The 17,997-nt window shown below is 36.8% G+C and overlaps 2 protein-coding genes across 4 annotated transcripts in view; one reads left to right on the plus strand and one right to left on the minus strand.

The window, feature by feature from the left end:
* LOC125238814 (WD repeat-containing protein 7) overlaps positions 1 to 17,997 on the minus strand; it is a 191,326-nt gene that overhangs the window by 92,342 nt on the left and 80,987 nt on the right. The window lies entirely within an intron of this gene.
* LOC125238815 (pupal cuticle protein PCP52-like) lies at positions 1,791 to 6,161 on the plus strand. Its single transcript, XM_048146262.1, has 4 exons — positions 1,791 to 1,808; positions 4,332 to 4,562; positions 5,110 to 5,295; positions 5,701 to 6,161. The coding sequence occupies exons 1-4, from the start codon at positions 1,797 to 1,799 to the stop codon at positions 6,127 to 6,129; spliced, it is 858 nt and encodes a 285-aa protein (XP_048002219.1). The 5' UTR covers positions 1,791 to 1,796; the 3' UTR covers positions 6,130 to 6,161.

A 17,997-nucleotide genomic window follows, 5' to 3' on the forward strand; every position in this document is an offset into this window, starting at 1 on the left:
GACTTGTCCGGATTGTATCTCATGTTATGCTGGCTGGCGTATCTCTCGCATTCTGCAAGTAACTTACGCATAGCTCCCACAGATGGTGCTAGTAGGACCATATCGTCTGCATATGCGATGTGATTTATCATTTGCCCATTGATGGAGCAGCCAACCTCGGTACTGGTCAAAGCCTGCGACAGCCCATCAATGTACACGCTGAAGAGAGCCGAGACATACTGCCTCCTTGTCTCACGCCACAGTTTAGCCCGCTGGCTGTGGACAGAGTTGACTTCCATCTTACTACGTTCTTCTGCTGGAAATACCACTTCTACAATATCTTAGTAATTGGCGTGGGCGCTTTCCGTTCCCGTAGTTTATTCCACAGCAATTGGTGGTCAAATACAACTCAAGTGGACTTTCTATCACTACAGGAGTTGTGCCATCAAGATGCAGAACCAGGAAAATGTAACTAATTCTGTTTTATTTTTCTAATTTACTAAACTTCAAAATTGTACTGCATTTTATTTCTTCATTAGTAATAGTCAAATCGATGCAAAGTTAGCTTAGACGATTTTTTCAGATAAACGGATATCAAAGAAAGTAAGATCGAATAGATAGCACTTTCAACCTAAAACTTTTAGCGTCAACTATTTTTTACCTTAACCAATCTACCAGACTCTTGGCTTCTCTATTTATAGATTTTTTTTTGTTTACCAAAGTAACTATTCGTCAGTAGACCTTTATTTGCACTAAAACTAAAGCAAAATAAATTTTATACAATGTTATATTGCAATATATATCATATCATGAAGTATTTTGCAGATATTTGTCTAATTAACCACAAAATTAAAATTTTGAAAAACCCCCGACCGCGACATAGTTGACCGAATTTCATGAAACATGGCTAAGAACACTCCCGACTAACTCAGCTTTCAGACAAAAAAAACTAAATCAAAATCGGTTCATCCGTTCGGGAGCTACGATGCCACAGACAGACACACACACAGACAGACAAACAGACAGACAGACAGACAGACAGACAGACAGACAGACGGACAGACAGACAGACACGTCAAATTTATAACACCCCTTCGTTTTTGCGTCGGGGGTTAAAAATATTGGCAAAACGCTACATTTTATAAATGCGTCAAAAATTAACCTTTTTTGACTCTTCATATCTCGAAAACTATTTAACCGAAATTGATAAAAAATATGTCAAACTGTTTGAAATTTAATGCGCTTTCAATATTACAAAGCAACTTTTGACCAAAAACGCATAGTTTTTTAATAAAAAAATAAAAACCAAAAAAAGTCCGATTTTTTTACTTTTTTTTTTAAATTACGAAGTTAGCACACTTTTTTTTTGCTTGCAAAATATAGTCTTACATTCCCCCAAGGACTCCAAATAACATACCAAAAATCCAGCTTTACATCACACTTTGTTTTTTTAGCCGATTTTCATGTAAGATTTGACCGGTGTAACTATTTATACTACGACTTTGTCGGCATGCCGAACAGCAGCTTTTTAGCACTAAACCAAATCTGCAAACGGACAGACAGATAGACGAATATAGCGAAACTAAAAAGGTTCCTAACAGTTCACTGACAGACCCCTAAAGACGCATCGAACATGGCGCCTCGCCCATCATCTGTCAAAATGCGCGCGCATTTCCTGCATTCCCGCGCTGCAACTTTTTTAATTTCTTTTTTTTAAGGCAAAGATCATCCAGTTTCCAGCCAGTTTGTTCTATATTGAGCTGGTATATAAGCTAAACGGGTGCGCTGGGAGGCATCAGTAGCCTTCGAGACTCAAGATGAGAGTTCTGGTCAGTAGTTTTGTCTATAAGTGTTTTAAAAGTGTTGTGCGGGGAACAAAGAAAGTGTGATTTCGGATAGCTTTAAATTGATTACATATAAATGTAGATTCAGTGCAGTATTGAAACAGATAAAAGCTATCGCTTCCATTTTAGTAAATAGATCATTTTCTTTGTGTCAAATATTTAATTAGTGTTCCAATTATAATTAATTAGTGTTTATGTTCATGAAACTTTACGACCAAATTATAATTCGAATAATTAAATAAATAAAATAAGCACGACATGATTTTTTAACCATGATTTTAAATGTTAATCTACATAGTGTGTTGTCAAGAATGTCATTCATTTTTATTAATTTTCCTGCGAATCAAAATAAAATTTCAATACAAATGTTAAGTGTCATTTCAACGCACACATTATATATTTGTTTTTAAATACCAATGTTCTAAGTGCACAGATTTAATTTTAATCAACATGTTAATATAAAACACACATGAACTTATTCGTAAATTAAAGTAGACAGTTATAAAGTGGTCGCGTGACGAACAAATTAAAAACGAATCGATTAGCATATATCGATTAATCAACTTTGTATCGATTCAGCGTTAAAGTGGTTTAAAAGATAATTAGTCTTGTCTCGTACATTAATGGTTACTTACAATATGAACATAATTTTCCGCAAATCAATGTTGTTATATAAACTAATGTTATTTATGGATGTATATCTTCCAGATTCCTAAAGTTTTTTCTTCGATTTTTAGATCGCCTAATATTTTTTGGCATAATGATCATTTGGCCTAATTTAAATGTCCTAATATTGTTTCGCCTAACGCCGTTAAAACCCACTTTTTTAGAAGCAATTCGGATTTGTGTGAGGTCACGGTTCTAACCTAACCTAAACCTACCTTTCTAACAGCGAATCGGTTCTGGGTAATGTCATTTTTGGGGCAAAATTTAAATTATGCCAAATGATCGTTAGGCCAAAAGAGCGTTAGGCATTTCATAATTCGGCCAAATGAGTTAGGCCAAGTGATTTTCGAACAAACGTCATTAGGAATGTAGAGGTAGTCCCGTTATTTATAAATTGTATAGTAACTGTTCCTTGTAAGTACCTACTTACATCCGGAAACATTTATCGATAATGACTTCTAGTTACTTTTAATGATTTGATTGACAGGTCAAATAAGCGTTTACAAGTCATTTAAATTTGACTAGTCTTAAATGGATAGGTACAGTTAATTTAATACCTATTATTAGAAATCACCTAAATAATTATACATCCAATGATTATAATTTGATTAGAATGCATCTCCGAATCGATAACATGTGTGTTCAAAATAAATCTTAGCACGGAAAAGATATAAAAACTCAAATTACACGTAAAGTATACATAAAAATCGGTATAAAATAAAATAAAAAAAACATACGTGTCGCTTAACTTCAAAACTGGGTAAATCCATTCTATTATAAGGTTGATTTACTTGATTATCCAGACAGCCTTAAAGCAGAATGGTTTTACCCAGGTTTGAAGTTAAGCGACACATACAGACGACTTGATAACTCCTGCCTTGAGATTTGGATGCCGGTTTAATACCGGCTAGATCAATTAAACATGTAAAATCGGGTAACTCACCTAAAATTGTCGAAGATGAACATGTCGAGCGATCTTCGACAATGAGGGGGCACACTCAAATATTATGACAGATGGCGCCATGAAATAAAACTATGGAAACGGATTAAATCGCGTATAATGAATTTAAAATACATCCCGACGTTTCGAACTCTTTACAGCGTTCGTGGTCAACACTGTAAAGAGTTCGAAACGTCGGGATGTATTTTAAATTCATTATACGCGATTTAATCCGTTTCCATAGTTTTATTTCATGAGTAACTATCGCGGTAACCGAAGACAATATTAGATGGCGCCATCTTATTAGTCCATTGCACAGATAAAGAATTTCATTCGTGAGAGCGAGAAGAAGATATTTCTTCTCTCTCACACATATGAATGACAGTGACATGCCTAGACACTTGCACAGGCGCCGCCTGGCGGGATAAAATATCAGTGTGCCTCCTCATTTTACGTGGGGTTACCCTCATCTGGCAGAATAATTTTGGTCAGAAAAACACTTCGCATAACATGTTTCGCAGAAACACTTTTGGTCGAATGTTAATTTTGCAGAAAAAATAGTTGGCATTATTACTACCAGGCATACGACACACTTGGCAGGATATTGTTCTGCAGAACCTTAATTTGGTCAAATTTGATTTAGCATAATTTTATATACCATAATAGTCATATAGCATACTATTACAAGAGCAAGATTCTGACACGCTATCAAAAAGGAAATACTGTCCCAGAGCCACCGTTACGCAAATTCGAAATCAAAAATATTGGTCACTATAAGGTATAAATATAAATAAACATTGATAGGCCAACATAACCAAAAACTTGGCAAAAGATTTACACATTTTTGACCATAGATTTTATCAGAAAATTTACCAACACGTTTTAATTATTTTTATCAACAGATCCTGTCAGCCATCTTCGCCTGCGCGGTCGCAGCGCCCTCCTCTCCCGTGGTGGCCATAGCCCCCATTATCCCCGCAGCCCTCCCCACTCTATCCCCTGGGGACCTTCAGGCTGCTGCCATTGATGCTAAGGTCCAAGCTGAGGACCAAGCTAGAGCTATCGCTGATCAGGCGAGATTAGCTGCTGATGTTGCGAGAGACCAGGTGGAACTAGCCTTGGAAGGGCAAAAGGTGAGTCTAATATCGATTCTTCTTAATATATCAACCCTGAGGAGCTTCAGGCTGCTGCCGTTGATGCTAAGGTGCAAGATGAAGATCAAGCCAGGGCTATATGGCTAGGAACTAGGCGGAATTAGCTTTGAAAGGTCAAAAGGTGAGTGTTGATTCATCTAAATATGACACTCCCTTTGTATACCCAAGGTACCTTCAGGCTGCAGCCATTGACGCTAGGTGCTAGCTGAGGACCAGGCTAGAGCTATTGCTGACCTGGCGAGATTATCTGCTCATGTGGCTAGGGATCAGGCTGAACTGGCGTTGGAAGGCCAAAAGATAAGTGTTGATTCGTTCACCTCCAATATATCCCTTGGAAATATCCAGGCTGCAGGTAAGGATGCTAATACTCAAGCGGAAGATCAGCCCAAAACGTTAGCCAAACAGGTTAAGCTAGCTACAATAAAATTAAGAGCCAGAAGCTAAGTCTACTTTTAGATCTCATCTCAACTTTCGCCTAATACGAAGACAGCTATAAACTTAGATTTGACACTTATATTTCCAACAGCCCATTGCCTACGCGGCTCCAGCACCTGTAGTCGCCATCGTCGCCACTAATCCAGGGGATCTCCAAGCTGCTGCCATAGATGCCAAGGTCAAGGCTGAAGACGAGGCCAGAGCTATTGCAGACCAGGCCAGATTAGCTGCTGACGTGGCCAGGGATCAAGCTGAATTGGCTTTGGAAGGTCAGAAGGTGAGTGGCGAATTTGTTTGATACCATTGGTTCAGAAGGATGCTATCAATGCCAAAAATCTGTTGAGAGACCAAGATTAGAGATCAGGTTGATATGTTTTTTATGGTTTAGGCTACTAAAGAAATTGAGGTTCAAGAAATCCAGGGCAAAAACTATTATAGCAGAATAGGTCATGAGTGGCTGTTATGGCCAGGAATGTGTTTAAACTGACGTTGGAAGGACAAAAGGTCATTAAAGAGTCCCAGGGATATTCACAAATCAAAAGAGAAGAACCATTTAGTGGCGTACGCAATCAAATGCGATGTATTAATAAATTGAGTAAATTCAGAAAAGAGCCAGTAACTCTTTGATACGACCTGTTTCGAAAATTGTTTTAACTTTAAGAAATTTTTTTGGTTGTTGCAGGAAAAAGGAGAAGAAGTAACTTCCATAGCGAAAGAAAAGAGCGAAGAACTATTCTGGAACGTAGAAGACAAGAAATGGCAAGCGATCGACGCGGTGAAAACCGTCGAAGCGAAAATCGACGGAGCGGTCGCGAATAACGCTGAAGCTTTAGCGAAAAGCCTGATCCCAGTAGTAGCTCCTTTACCTTATGCCAACCTGGTATATGCTCCTGGATTGATACCGCTAGTTAAAGATGAAAAAATAACTAAGACTGCAGAAAAAGAAGAGAAAGAAAAGTTAGAAGGGTCTAAATTGGAAGGTCTGGCGTTGACCCAGGGTATAGGCTTGGTCGGGGCTCCGTGGCCCCCTCTGACTTTGGTCCAACCGGGGCTACTAGGGGCTCCATTGCCTTTGCAGCCGGTGCTGACTCCGATCATCAAACACTGGTAGTTTAGTCAAGGCGGAATAAACGGTGATTTCTATGTGTTGTTTCATTATTGTCCCAAAACTGCATACGGAGATAGATGTACAAACGCTCACGATAATATCGTTATAGCTATCTCTATCGCTCTCCCATATTGGCGCGACAGAGCTGTCAGCAGCAGTATAGCGTCAACGATTGTCATTTTGTCAGCACGCCTCGGACACTGGCGATCAAATATATGAAAGAGGCGCGTTCCTAGCACACAGTCTAAGCTCGTGTAGGTGAACGCGTACTATGCTTGTATGAGTGAAATATGACAGGCCGACCGTTCGCGTTTTTGACAGGCGGTAACTGTGAGGTAACCGAGAGGGGGTGGGCGGTACTTTCAGCGGGGAGTGAGAGTGGCCATACTGTACGATAGTACTCTTTATTATACTGTGACGGCAGAGTGTCTTGCAAGATTTCCAATTTTTTTTTTTGTACACTTTTCATATTTCTATGAGATATTTTAATTCCTTTCAGTAATGGACGATTTAGATATTCATTGAACAAGAGGGCGCCACCAGTCGTGCACTTAGCGAATATTGCGCGTTGAAGTCTTTTGTTCTTTGACATCCAAGTTGAAAGTCTGTTAGATAAAGACATCAACGAAATAATATTGAAATTATACATTGAAAATGGATAGTATACGAAGATCCCGCGAAGGATATAGGATTGTTTATATCATCATAATCACACGGATATGCGAGCCACCCTAGTATTTAAATATGCACTTGTAACATGAGCCAAATTACAATAAAACATAAATTGTACTCCTCAAACGTTTATGATTTTGATAAGTAAAAACGAACTAAATAAACATCAACATACTTAGTTGTTATGCTCTAGCAACCTGTCACAGCTCTATCAATTATCGCCAGGGTTCTGATATCTCATACTTAAGCATGGTAAGACGTTAGAGAACCATGGAGTCGATATTATAACGATATATATAACATTAAATTTATTATAATTTATACTCATACTCATCCTCATGTATATAATTAATTAATTAGTCACAAAATGCTTTTAATTTCATCTAAAACGATGAATTATTAAAAGTGTTAAGACAATAAATAAAAGAAAAAATAATTACCTACCTAGTTATACAGACTAATTTTGAAATGGATAATACACCCGTCATACCTTGCCAGGATTTTGAAGAACTTATATACCTGTATCTACGTGTTCTATGGATATTACAAACTAGAAGCTTAGTTAATATTATTTTTTGTTTGCGTGTTTCTTTACGTAGTATAGTGTGGCAATCTTTTTTTTTTTCATTTAAAATATAGTTATATTCAATTCCAAATTAATTATATTTATTTCGTTTATAATCAACTTTTGGAATGAGTAAGTGAGAATGAGTTGACTTATATGTCAAAATCGATTATGGTTCTCTAACGTCTTACCATGCTACGAGATATCAGAACTCTGATTATCACAATTTCGTTTTCTTTCAACCCCTTCATTGTTAATAATGTCACTGAAATTTGACCAAAATCTTGTGCTCCGTCTACCCCGTTTGGGAATACAGGGGTAAGTCTATGTAATTTATGATTAAATTTTAAGTTCAAATACTCAGCCAATGAGAACCCTGTATAATAGAGTAATTGCAACATTCCCAACGAACTCGAATATGCTACGTATGCAAATGCACATTGCTGCATAATGTTGCAGTCTAGTCGTTATTATGGATTTCTTGGCCTTCAGGTTTCTTAGGGTTCCGTATAATCAAAGAGGATCGAGTATTATTAGAGAGTTACTGTCGAAGGATTTTATCTGTCTATACAGAGTTATATATGTCTTTGGTATAATCAAACATAATCGAGTATTATATGTAGAGTTACTGTCAAAGTAGAATGTGTAATCACAGTGCATAAGACTGCCATCTCTCGACACAGGCTCAAAACTTTTGACCTCAGTTTTGACAATTTAGTCCATATTGTTAACTTGATACGTGTTCAACTTCAAATTATCAAGCCCAGAATCACTCAAAGATATAGCGGTATAGCCATTAGTGGGCTTAGTTATTCTTTAGATATATATTTTATTTTATAATTTACTAGCTTTTACCCGCGGCTTCGCTCGCGTTAAATTCGAAAATGGAATGCTCCATACAAACTTCCACCCCCCATTTAGGAAGTGGGGGGTTAGAAAGAGACAAAAAGTAGCCTATGTCACCTTCCATCCCTTCAACTATCTACACTTAAAAAAATCACGTCAATTTGTCGCTCCGTTTTGCTGTGGAAGACGGACAAACAAACAGACACACTTTCCCATTTATAATATTAGTACGGATATCGCAGTAGGTATTTGAAAAACAAGTTTTTTTTTTGTTCCGGACCGTCAAAAAGAGTTTGAAGATCGTAATCATATTACGTTTATTTGTTTATAAATCGAAGTTATTAAACTAAATACATAATTGATAGTCATAAATCATAGCTAGATAATAAAAACTTTATGCTCAACTAGCTTTTACCCGCGGCTTCGCCCGCGTAATAAAAGTATTCTTATTGAAACGTTTACAAAAAATAAGATTTTCATTTGGATCCGTAGGTTTCTTTGTAGGTACATCTGTCCGTGATTACTTCGATTAAGGTAAAGCGGGACAATTCTCGACTGGGGGGCCATTGTAACTGATCTATTTGCTGTACGGTCAGCCAAGAAAGTGGTTTACCACTTTTCGACTCTATTGATCGAAAAGTGGTAAACCACTTTTTGGAACGTTTATTGAAACGTTTACAAAAAATAAGATTTTCATTTGGATCCGTAGGTTTCTTTGTAGGTACATCTGTCCGCGATTACTTCGATTAAGGTAAAGCGGGGCAATTCTCGACTGGGGGGCCATTGTAACTGATCTATTTGCTGTACGGTCAGCCAAGAAAGTGGTTTACCACTTTTCGACTCTATTGATCGAAAAGTGGTAAACCACTTTTTGGAACGTTTATTGAAACGTTTACAAAAAATAAGATTTTCATTTGGATCCGTAGGTTTCTTTGTAGGTACATCTGTCCGCGATTACTTCGATTAAGGTAAAGCGGGGCAATTCTCGACTGGGGGGCCATTGTAACTGATCTATTTGCTGATCGATCTCTCTCTATTGATCGAAAAGTGGTAAACCACTTTTTTGGCTGGCTGTACCTTACACATATTACTATTGTTTTAAAAGAAATTCTTGCAATGATTGTAGAATTGTTACACAGCGACCACAGCGTAGGTAGTAGGTACGAATATGTTTGTATTTTACCTATATAAATATTTATACTGGGGAAACTTCATACAACCCACATAGCCAGTATGTCGACGCTATGGTCGGTGGGTAAAAAGTACTTCCTTGCATTGTCGCTTACAATTTTTTCCATTTTGCTTATACTTATTGCAAACGTAAACATATAAAAGGCAAGCAAACAACGATCTTCTTACAGCACATTGAATGTAATAGTTATTACGGATGCAGGATACTCGCCGATGCCTACTTACTAATCCCTTCGCACTGAGCCACCTGCATTTTACACAGCCTAGATATCGATTGCCGACCGATTAGTCCGACCCCAATCCCTATTCTTATCCCCGACCCTATCTCTATTCTTGTCCCCATCTCCGTCCCCGTCCCGTCCCTGTCCCCGTCCCTCCCCTATCCCTATTCCCGTCCCCGTCCCCGTCCCCTATCCCTATCCCTATCCCTATCCTTATCCCTATCCCTATCCCTATCCCTATCCCTATCCCTATCCCTATCCCCTATTCCCATCCCTATCCCTATCCCTTCCCTATCCCTATCCCTAACCCTATCTCGTTCCTGTCCCTGTACCTGTCCCTGTCCCTGTCAAATTATCGTGCTAGGAGGTGAACTTCCTCTAAGGAACTTCCGTGTCTTTTTGAAATCTCTTGAACCAGAAGTAAAGATAAAAACTAAACCTATACTTATGGCTATTTTGGATATTTTAACCCTATTGCACAACAACAGGGAAGAAAATTTCTTTTCCACCTCATTAGATTTTAAAATCGTTGTATTTATCGTGTTCAGCGACCCGATAAACCATAAAAACGATACCCATATTGTGTTTTTGACTTTACCCCCTTTGCACCCCTTTAGGGGTCAAATTTTCAAAAAAACCTGAAACATGTATTTAGTTATATGTCTTTAGGAATCCTCCTATGAAGTTTCGAATAAAATAGTCAAACTAATCTTGTTTCCCCATACAAACTTTGAACCCCCATTTCACCCTTTTAAGAGGAGAAATTTGAAAAATCCTTTCTTAGTGCTCCTCTACGCCATATAAGGAACCTATGTGCCAAATTTGAAATCTCTAGGACCAGCGGTTTCGGCTGTGTGTTGATATATTATGTCAGTTAGTCAGTCAGTCAGTTTCTTATTTTATATATTTTTTGATATTTAAACCCCATTGCACCACAACGGGGGAGAAGGTATTTCACTTCCGCCTCGTTAGATTTTAAAAACGTTGTATTTATCGTGATCAGCGACCCGATAAACCATAAAAACGATACCCATATTGATTTTTTGACTTTATCACCCCCTTTTCACCCTTTTAGGGGTTAAATTTTCAAAAAACCTGAAACACGTATTCAGTCATATGTCTTAAGGAATCTTCCTGTGAAGTTTCGAATAGAATAGTCAAACTAATCTTGTTTCCCCATACAAACTTTGAACCCCCGTTTGACCCCCTTAGGAGGTGAATTTTGGAAAATCCTTTCTTAGTGCTCCTCTACACTATATAAGGAACCTACGTGCCAAATTTGAAATCTCTAGGACCAGCGGTTTCGGCTGTGCGTTGATATGTCAGTCAGTCAGTCAGTCAGTCAGTCAGTCAGTCAGTCAGCTTCTTCTTTTATATATTTAGATGAAACTCAACAGGCGTAACGTAACTCATACTACAATTAACTGTAGTTTTAAGATTTATCTTTCATTAGACTAATTAACTCAGTACTTGAATAGTAAGGAAAAACGTAAGGCACAGCGGGGCAAATCGCGACTGGGGGGCAACTGTAACTGATTTTTTTTTTCCATTATTACACTATTAAGTTGAGTTCCACATGTATCCCCTAAACACGCGTGCCACATATAACCAGTGTACACTCTATTTAATAATGCAAACATTGTAAAACAAGGAAAAAAAACCGGCCAAGAGCGAGTCGGGCCACGCTCAGTGTAGGGTTCCGTAGTTTTCCGTATTTTTCTCAAAAACTACTGAACCTATCAAGTTCAAAACAATTTTCCTAGAAAGTCTTTATAAAGTTCTACTTTTGTGATTTTTTTCATATTTTTTAAACTTACGGTTCAAAAGTTAGAGGGGGGGGACGCACTTTTTTTTCTTTTAGGAGCGATTATTTCCGAAAATATAAATATTATCAAAAAACGATCTTAGTAAACCCTTATTTTTAAATACCTATCCAACAATATATCACACGTTGGGGTTGGAATGAAAAAAAATATCAGCCCTAACTTTACATGTAGGGGGGGTACCCTAATAAAACATTTTTTTTCCATTTTTTATTTTTGCACTTTGTTGGCGTGATTGACATACATATTGGTACCAAATTTCAGCTTTCTAGTGCTAACGGTTACTGAGATTATCCGCGGACGGACGGACGGACGGACGGACGGACGGACGGACGGACGGACAGACAGACATGGCGAAACTATAAGGGTTCCTAGTTGACTACGGAACCCTAAAAATGGATCAGTTGCAATGGTCGAAATTGCCCCGCTGTACCTTATTTACTTTTAAATATTTGCCCCGCTATCGATCATGCATTTGGGCTGAAAGATGGTAGATAACCTTGTTACCATACGTATCATTTAAAAACCGGCCAAGAGCGTGTCGGGCCACGCTCAGTGTAGGGTTCCGTAGTTTTCCGTATTTTTCTCAAAAACTACTGAACCTATCAAGTTCTAAACAATTTTCCTAGAAAGTTTTTATAAAGTTCTACTTTTGTGATTTTTTTCAAATTTTTTAAACATATGGTTCAAAAGTTAGAGGGGGGGACGCACTTTTTTTTCCTTTAAGAGCGATTATTTCCGAAAATATTAATATTATCAAAAAATGTTCTTAGTAAACCCTTATTCATTTTTAAATACCTATCCAAAAATATATCACACGTTGGGGTTGGAATGAAAAAAAATATCAGCCCCCACTTTACATGTAGGGGGAGTACCCTAATAAAACATTTTTTTCCATTTTTTATTTTTGCACTTTGTTGGCGTGATTGATATACATATTGGTACCAAATTTCAGCTTTCTAGTGCTAACGGTTACTGAGATTATCCGCGGACGGACGGACGGACAGACAGACATGGCGAAACTATAAATAAGGGTTCCTAGTTGACTACGGAACCCTAAAAATGAACATACAGTGTGTTAAGTTTTATACGGGCGATAAATTAAACCAGAAATAGAATTAATTAAGACGTGTTTTTTGAGTTAAGAGTAACTTTTCACCCCATATAGTAAGGCGGCGGAATTGAAAAAAGTCGTCTAGTTTTGAAGTTGATGTGACTGGAGAGTATACTGCCGACAAGTAGTATCGTTGTGATCGGTAGACTTTACTGAGTACGAAATAATGACTTGTCGCATTCTCAGACTGTGGGGGGGTTAACTATGACGTCACAAAGATCGCGGTCCCGGGTTTCAATTTTTTGCCAATTTGTCTAGAACCCCTTATCCAATTTTGAAAAATGAGGTGTCGATTGAAAGCGTATAACATGCTGATTAAGATTTCTTATATGTGAAAAGTATAGTTTTGTTAGTTATTTTTTAATTAACAATAATGCAAAAAATACTTTTTTTTTACTCTCTTTTTTGATTTTTGTGACTCAAAAAGGCAATGAAAACGGCCACTTAGCTAAAAAATATGTTATATAAATCATTTAACTACATTATTAAGCTATCTGTTGCTTTTTAAATTTCTACGATCGGATAATAAATAAACAAACTACAACCACATACCTGTAGGCGGGGAGTACCGCTTGACACGCGTTCCCATACATTCGGCGTCTATCAAATTACACCTCGCGCAAAATTCGTTTCAAGCAGATATACCTCTAATCTTATGCATCGTAACCTATCAATATTGGTATCATTTGAAAGGACAATTAAAGTACTTTAAGAAACAATGTCAATCATTTTCTTAAAATCAATAATCGCCAGTCTGCGGTGGTTACAAAGGAAAAAAGTGGGTATGCAATTTGACTGGTTTCCTAGGTTTGATACCCTAGACGAGTTTAAAAGGGGAAGTAAAGGTGACATATGGGTTTTTCTCTGGCCTAAAAGCTACACAGAGGGTCAGGGGAGAAAAAACTAGGGTTTAAGTTATTTTTTCCTTTATTTGTTGATTTTATTGTGTTTAATTTTTTTGTAATTTTATCAAGGATACACGTTGGTTTCTTTTGCTGAAAATTCCCTTTTTTATGAGAAATGTTATAAATTTCATGGCATTTTCCGATAGAGACTAAAATTAACTTTCAAATAAGGCCACATAGTCATACTGATACATAGTCATACCCTTAATATTATGTAAGTAAAAGTATGACTATGTGGCCTACTGATACATAGCCATACCCTTAATATTATATAAGTAAAAGTATGACTATTTGGCCTTATTTGAAAGTTAATTTTAGTCTCTATCGGAAAATGCCATAAAATTCATAACATTTCTCATAAAAAAGGGAACTTTAGCAAAAGAAACCAACGTGTATCCTTGATAAAATTACAAAAAAATTAAACACAATAAAATCAACAAATAAAGGAAAAAATAACTTAAAACTAAACTTAAACCCTAGTTTTTTTCTCCCCTGACCCTCTGTGTAGCTTTTAGGCCAGAGAAAAACCCATATGTCACCTTTACCTCCCCTTTTAAACTCGTCTAGGGTATCAAACCTAGGAAACCAGTCAAATTGCATACCCACTTTTTTCCTTTGTAACCACCGCAGACTGGCGATTATTGATTTTAAGAAAATGATTGACATTGTTTCTTAAAGTACTTTAATTGTCCTTTCAAATGATACCAATATTGATAGGTTACGATGAATAATATTAGAGGTATATCTGCTTGAAACGAATTTTGCGCGAGGTGTAATTTGATAGACGCCGAATGTATGGGAACGCGTGTCAAGCGGTACTCCCCGCCTACAGGTATGTGGTTGTAGTTTGCTTATTTATTATCCGATCGTAGAAATTTAAAAAGCAACAGATAGCTTAATAATGTAGTTAAATGATTTATATAACATATTTTTTAGCTAAGTGGCCGTTTTCATTGCCTTTTTGAGTCACAAAAATCAAAAAAGAGAGTAAAAAAAAAGTATTTTTTGCATTATTGTTAATTAAAAAATAACTAACAAAACTATACTTTTCACATATAAGAAATCTTAATCAGCATGTTATACGCTTTCAATTGACACCTCATTTTTCAAAATTGGATAAGGTGTTCTAGACAAATTGGCAAAAAAATGAAACCCGGGACCGCGATCTTTGTGACGTCATAGTTAACCCCCCCACAGTCTGAGAATGCGACAAGTCATTATTTCGTACTCAGTAAAGTCTACCGATCACAACGATACCACTTGTCAGCAGTATACTCTCCAGTCACATCAACTTTTTCCGAGACCCTCTCGCCGCTCTACTAATAATTATTCTTGAAAAATGTATCAGTAACAATGTACTATAATATAATAACCTAACGACAAAATTAAAATTTTGAAAAAAAAACCCCGACGTAGACCGATTTTAATGAAACATGGCTAAGAACACTAATTCAGCTTTCAAACAAAACAAAAATCAAAATCGGTTCAAAATCATCCGTTCGGGAGCTACGATGTCACAGACAGATAGACAGACACGTCAAACTTATAACACTCCGTCGTTTTTGCGTCGGGGGTTAAAAATGGTTACGATGACAGTCAATGACAAAGTCAACGAGTCGGTTTGCAAAGCATTGCGGGCCAAATTATTCTGTATGGACATTTTTTTTTATTTCAATCTAAAAAAAATAAAAAAAAGTTAACTTAAAAAAATGTTTATTACGAATGTTTACTAACCACCGTTAATAGATTCGACCGCATTAGCTTTACACGGTTTACACCCTGTATAATAAACAGTCAAGCGGAACAGACTTCCAACTTTCACGTCCAAATTGCTTTACGCAAATCTAGAATTTACTAATAGATAATATACAATTAGTACCCTATTTAGTGTAAGTTTCGTTATTGTTGATATTTTTTGTTAAATTATTACTTCAAAGGTAGATGACCCTATGACCTGTATTTTTTTAAGAAAATCATTTCACAGTCTGTAAAAACTTAAAAAAAAAGTGGGCAGATAGGAATAAGTGAGATTAACATTGGAATATTATAAATGTGTAACCATATAAAAACATATTTATGCATCAGTCCTCTTAGAAAAAAAACTGGCTAAGTGGCTGTTGAGTTGACATCGCCGAGTGTTCCGTACAAGTTTAAATATGAATAATTATACACTCGAGAATTATTTTATTCATTTCGATCCCCTTGCGAGTGTAGAATTATGCGAGTGCGATTTTTGTCCGGCATAAACTATCAGTCCCAATGACTAAGACTTGAGAATTTGGACTTCGAGTTTCATGCCCAAACCCCCCCCTCCCCCTGAAGTCTGGGCTGGGCACATACAGTGACCACGTGACGAAATATTAAGGTTACGTTTTTGTTTTTGAGCTACTGAACCCTACAAAGGTCATCATATATCGAAATATTTAAAATTATACAATCTATGGTTAGTAGGTACTCGTATTGCAAGTTGATTACGATTAAATACGTAAAGCGCAACCTACACTTGATCTAAATATAACTGTAGGAAACCAAACCAGGCACTTATATACCGGTAACAATAATAGCGGCCTAGACTGCTAGAAACTGGGCGGGACTGCAGGCCGAGATCTGGCGAATTATTTATAGTTCTCGTTACTTACAAGTGTTTTCTAAGGGGAGTTTCGATTTCAGCATAAATAGCCACGTTTCAAGCGAGAACATTTGGTTCTGGCTAAGAAAGAACCGCATCGTGTTCAGCCTTAGTTTTCATCTATTAGGCAAAAAATGGATTAGGTGAAAAAACGTTTTTGTAAATACTTAAACGTTTTTTTCGTATTTTTTATGTAATATTTACAGCGAATGAGATAATCACAGAAAAGAGATAATTGAATGATCGTCACCCATGGACATAAAGCAACACTTAAAAGTTGCCGACTTTTAAAAACCAATAAATTTTTGGGATTATGAGCACTATCCCCGCTTATTCTTGGCGTGTAATGTATCTAAGAAAAAAAGTTTGTTGCCAGGGAGGTGCGGTAACAGAATCGCGACGGCGGCACCAATTCAAAAAGATTTTCTTAGAGCAATTTTTTTTATAAATGGGCTTACTCTTGGCCACAGACTAGTCAAAGGCCTACGCATGCCTAGGCACGTGGCCTACGATGGAGTGAGCTCGCCCAGAAGATGCCTGTTCACTCTTGATTTAAAGGTTAATAAATAACAAACAACCTATGATTTTTTTCGCCCGTCTCTCACACTATACCCAACTAGAGCAACTTAGCATTTCACAAGGTTCCAGAACAAGCGATATGTCAAGAATATGAGATATACACTCAAAAGGAGACTCATTATAACATTTCCTTAATTCGCAGTATTAATTATGATTTTATTCAAGTATTTAGTAAAAGGCGTTGCCTTCGGCCGCCCTTTGGAAGTAGTCACTAATTAGATATGATTATAGCTCTATTATGGGGTTAATGGGTAGATAAAATGTTAGAGTAGTTGAATCATGACCACAGTGATATGAGACCACTTGTATTTTGTCCACTATATTATATTTCATACCTGCATATGCAGGCACATCGTAATTTTAAAGTACACTAAGAGAAATTTGCATTGTGAATTTAACAAGTTCGACTTGTTGCGGTTTATCCGTTTGAATCAGCCAAACGTATGTTTAAAACAATATGTGTCAGGTTGTTTTTATTAAATCGGCTTGTTGATTCAAATATATTGCCGATTCAAATGACAAGTAGCTTGTTGTTTGAACCAAAGAGCACGTAGGCGCTATTTTAACCAAAAAACTTGTTGAACGAACATGAAAACTGGTTGTATTTTCTCTCAGTGTAGGTATGTAGGTTCCTCTGGCAGAAAATTATGAATTATCAATATCATTCAGCATTATTATTTTAGTCTCCACTGGAGACTCTCCAGTCCTCAATGTTGAACATAAGCCTCTCTTCATTTAAGAAACTTATCCCGGTCCTGTTCAATGTTCGGGAGATGAAAAAACTACATTCTTTTTTTCGTCCTAATAAATTCACTCGCATAAAAAATAACAACGGAAAAAATTGTCTTTTGGAAAAAATGAGTTTTTCGCAGACAGAGTACTTAAATCCGCATAGATACTAGTGCAATCATGTCAATCAAATTGCAACAATACCGATATACACCGTGTTTCACTTAACACTAAAAACCTGAAAACAGTTTGTTCAGAATCGAGAGTAGAATCGATTGAGCTATATCTTGATGGGGGTAATATTTTTATTTAAATTAGTATTATTAGTTATTTTTTACGTGCCCATTCTATTGTACTCGTAATACAACATTGTGTATATCGCATTGCTAGAGGTTGTTTACCTTTTTTCAGTATTTAGGGGTATTAATACTGGCCGGTTACTTGGACGATTATTTTTTCCGCTACTAGTTTGACGTTGTTTGTCAGTTTAATCTTAATGTTTATCATAAGTCATAACAAATTGAACTCGTACCTAATTACAACCTTGTCATTTTGAATATTGAGTTTATTTGCTTACTGCGATTACCTGTCCAATTT

The sequence above is a fragment of the Leguminivora glycinivorella genome, chromosome 24, assembly GCF_023078275.1.
Source record: "Leguminivora glycinivorella isolate SPB_JAAS2020 chromosome 24, LegGlyc_1.1, whole genome shotgun sequence".
NCBI lineage: Eukaryota > Metazoa > Arthropoda > Insecta > Lepidoptera > Tortricidae > Leguminivora > Leguminivora glycinivorella.

Coding starts and splice junctions, on each gene's coding strand:
- LOC125238815 (XM_048146262.1), top strand. Junction 4,563..5,109: donor TAGCCTTGGAAGGGCAAAAG/GTGAGTCTAATA, acceptor TATTTCCAACAG/CCCATTGCCTACGCGGCTCC. Junction 5,296..5,700: donor TGGCTTTGGAAGGTCAGAAG/GTGAGTGGCGAA, acceptor TGGTTGTTGCAG/GAAAAAGGAGAAGAAGTAAC.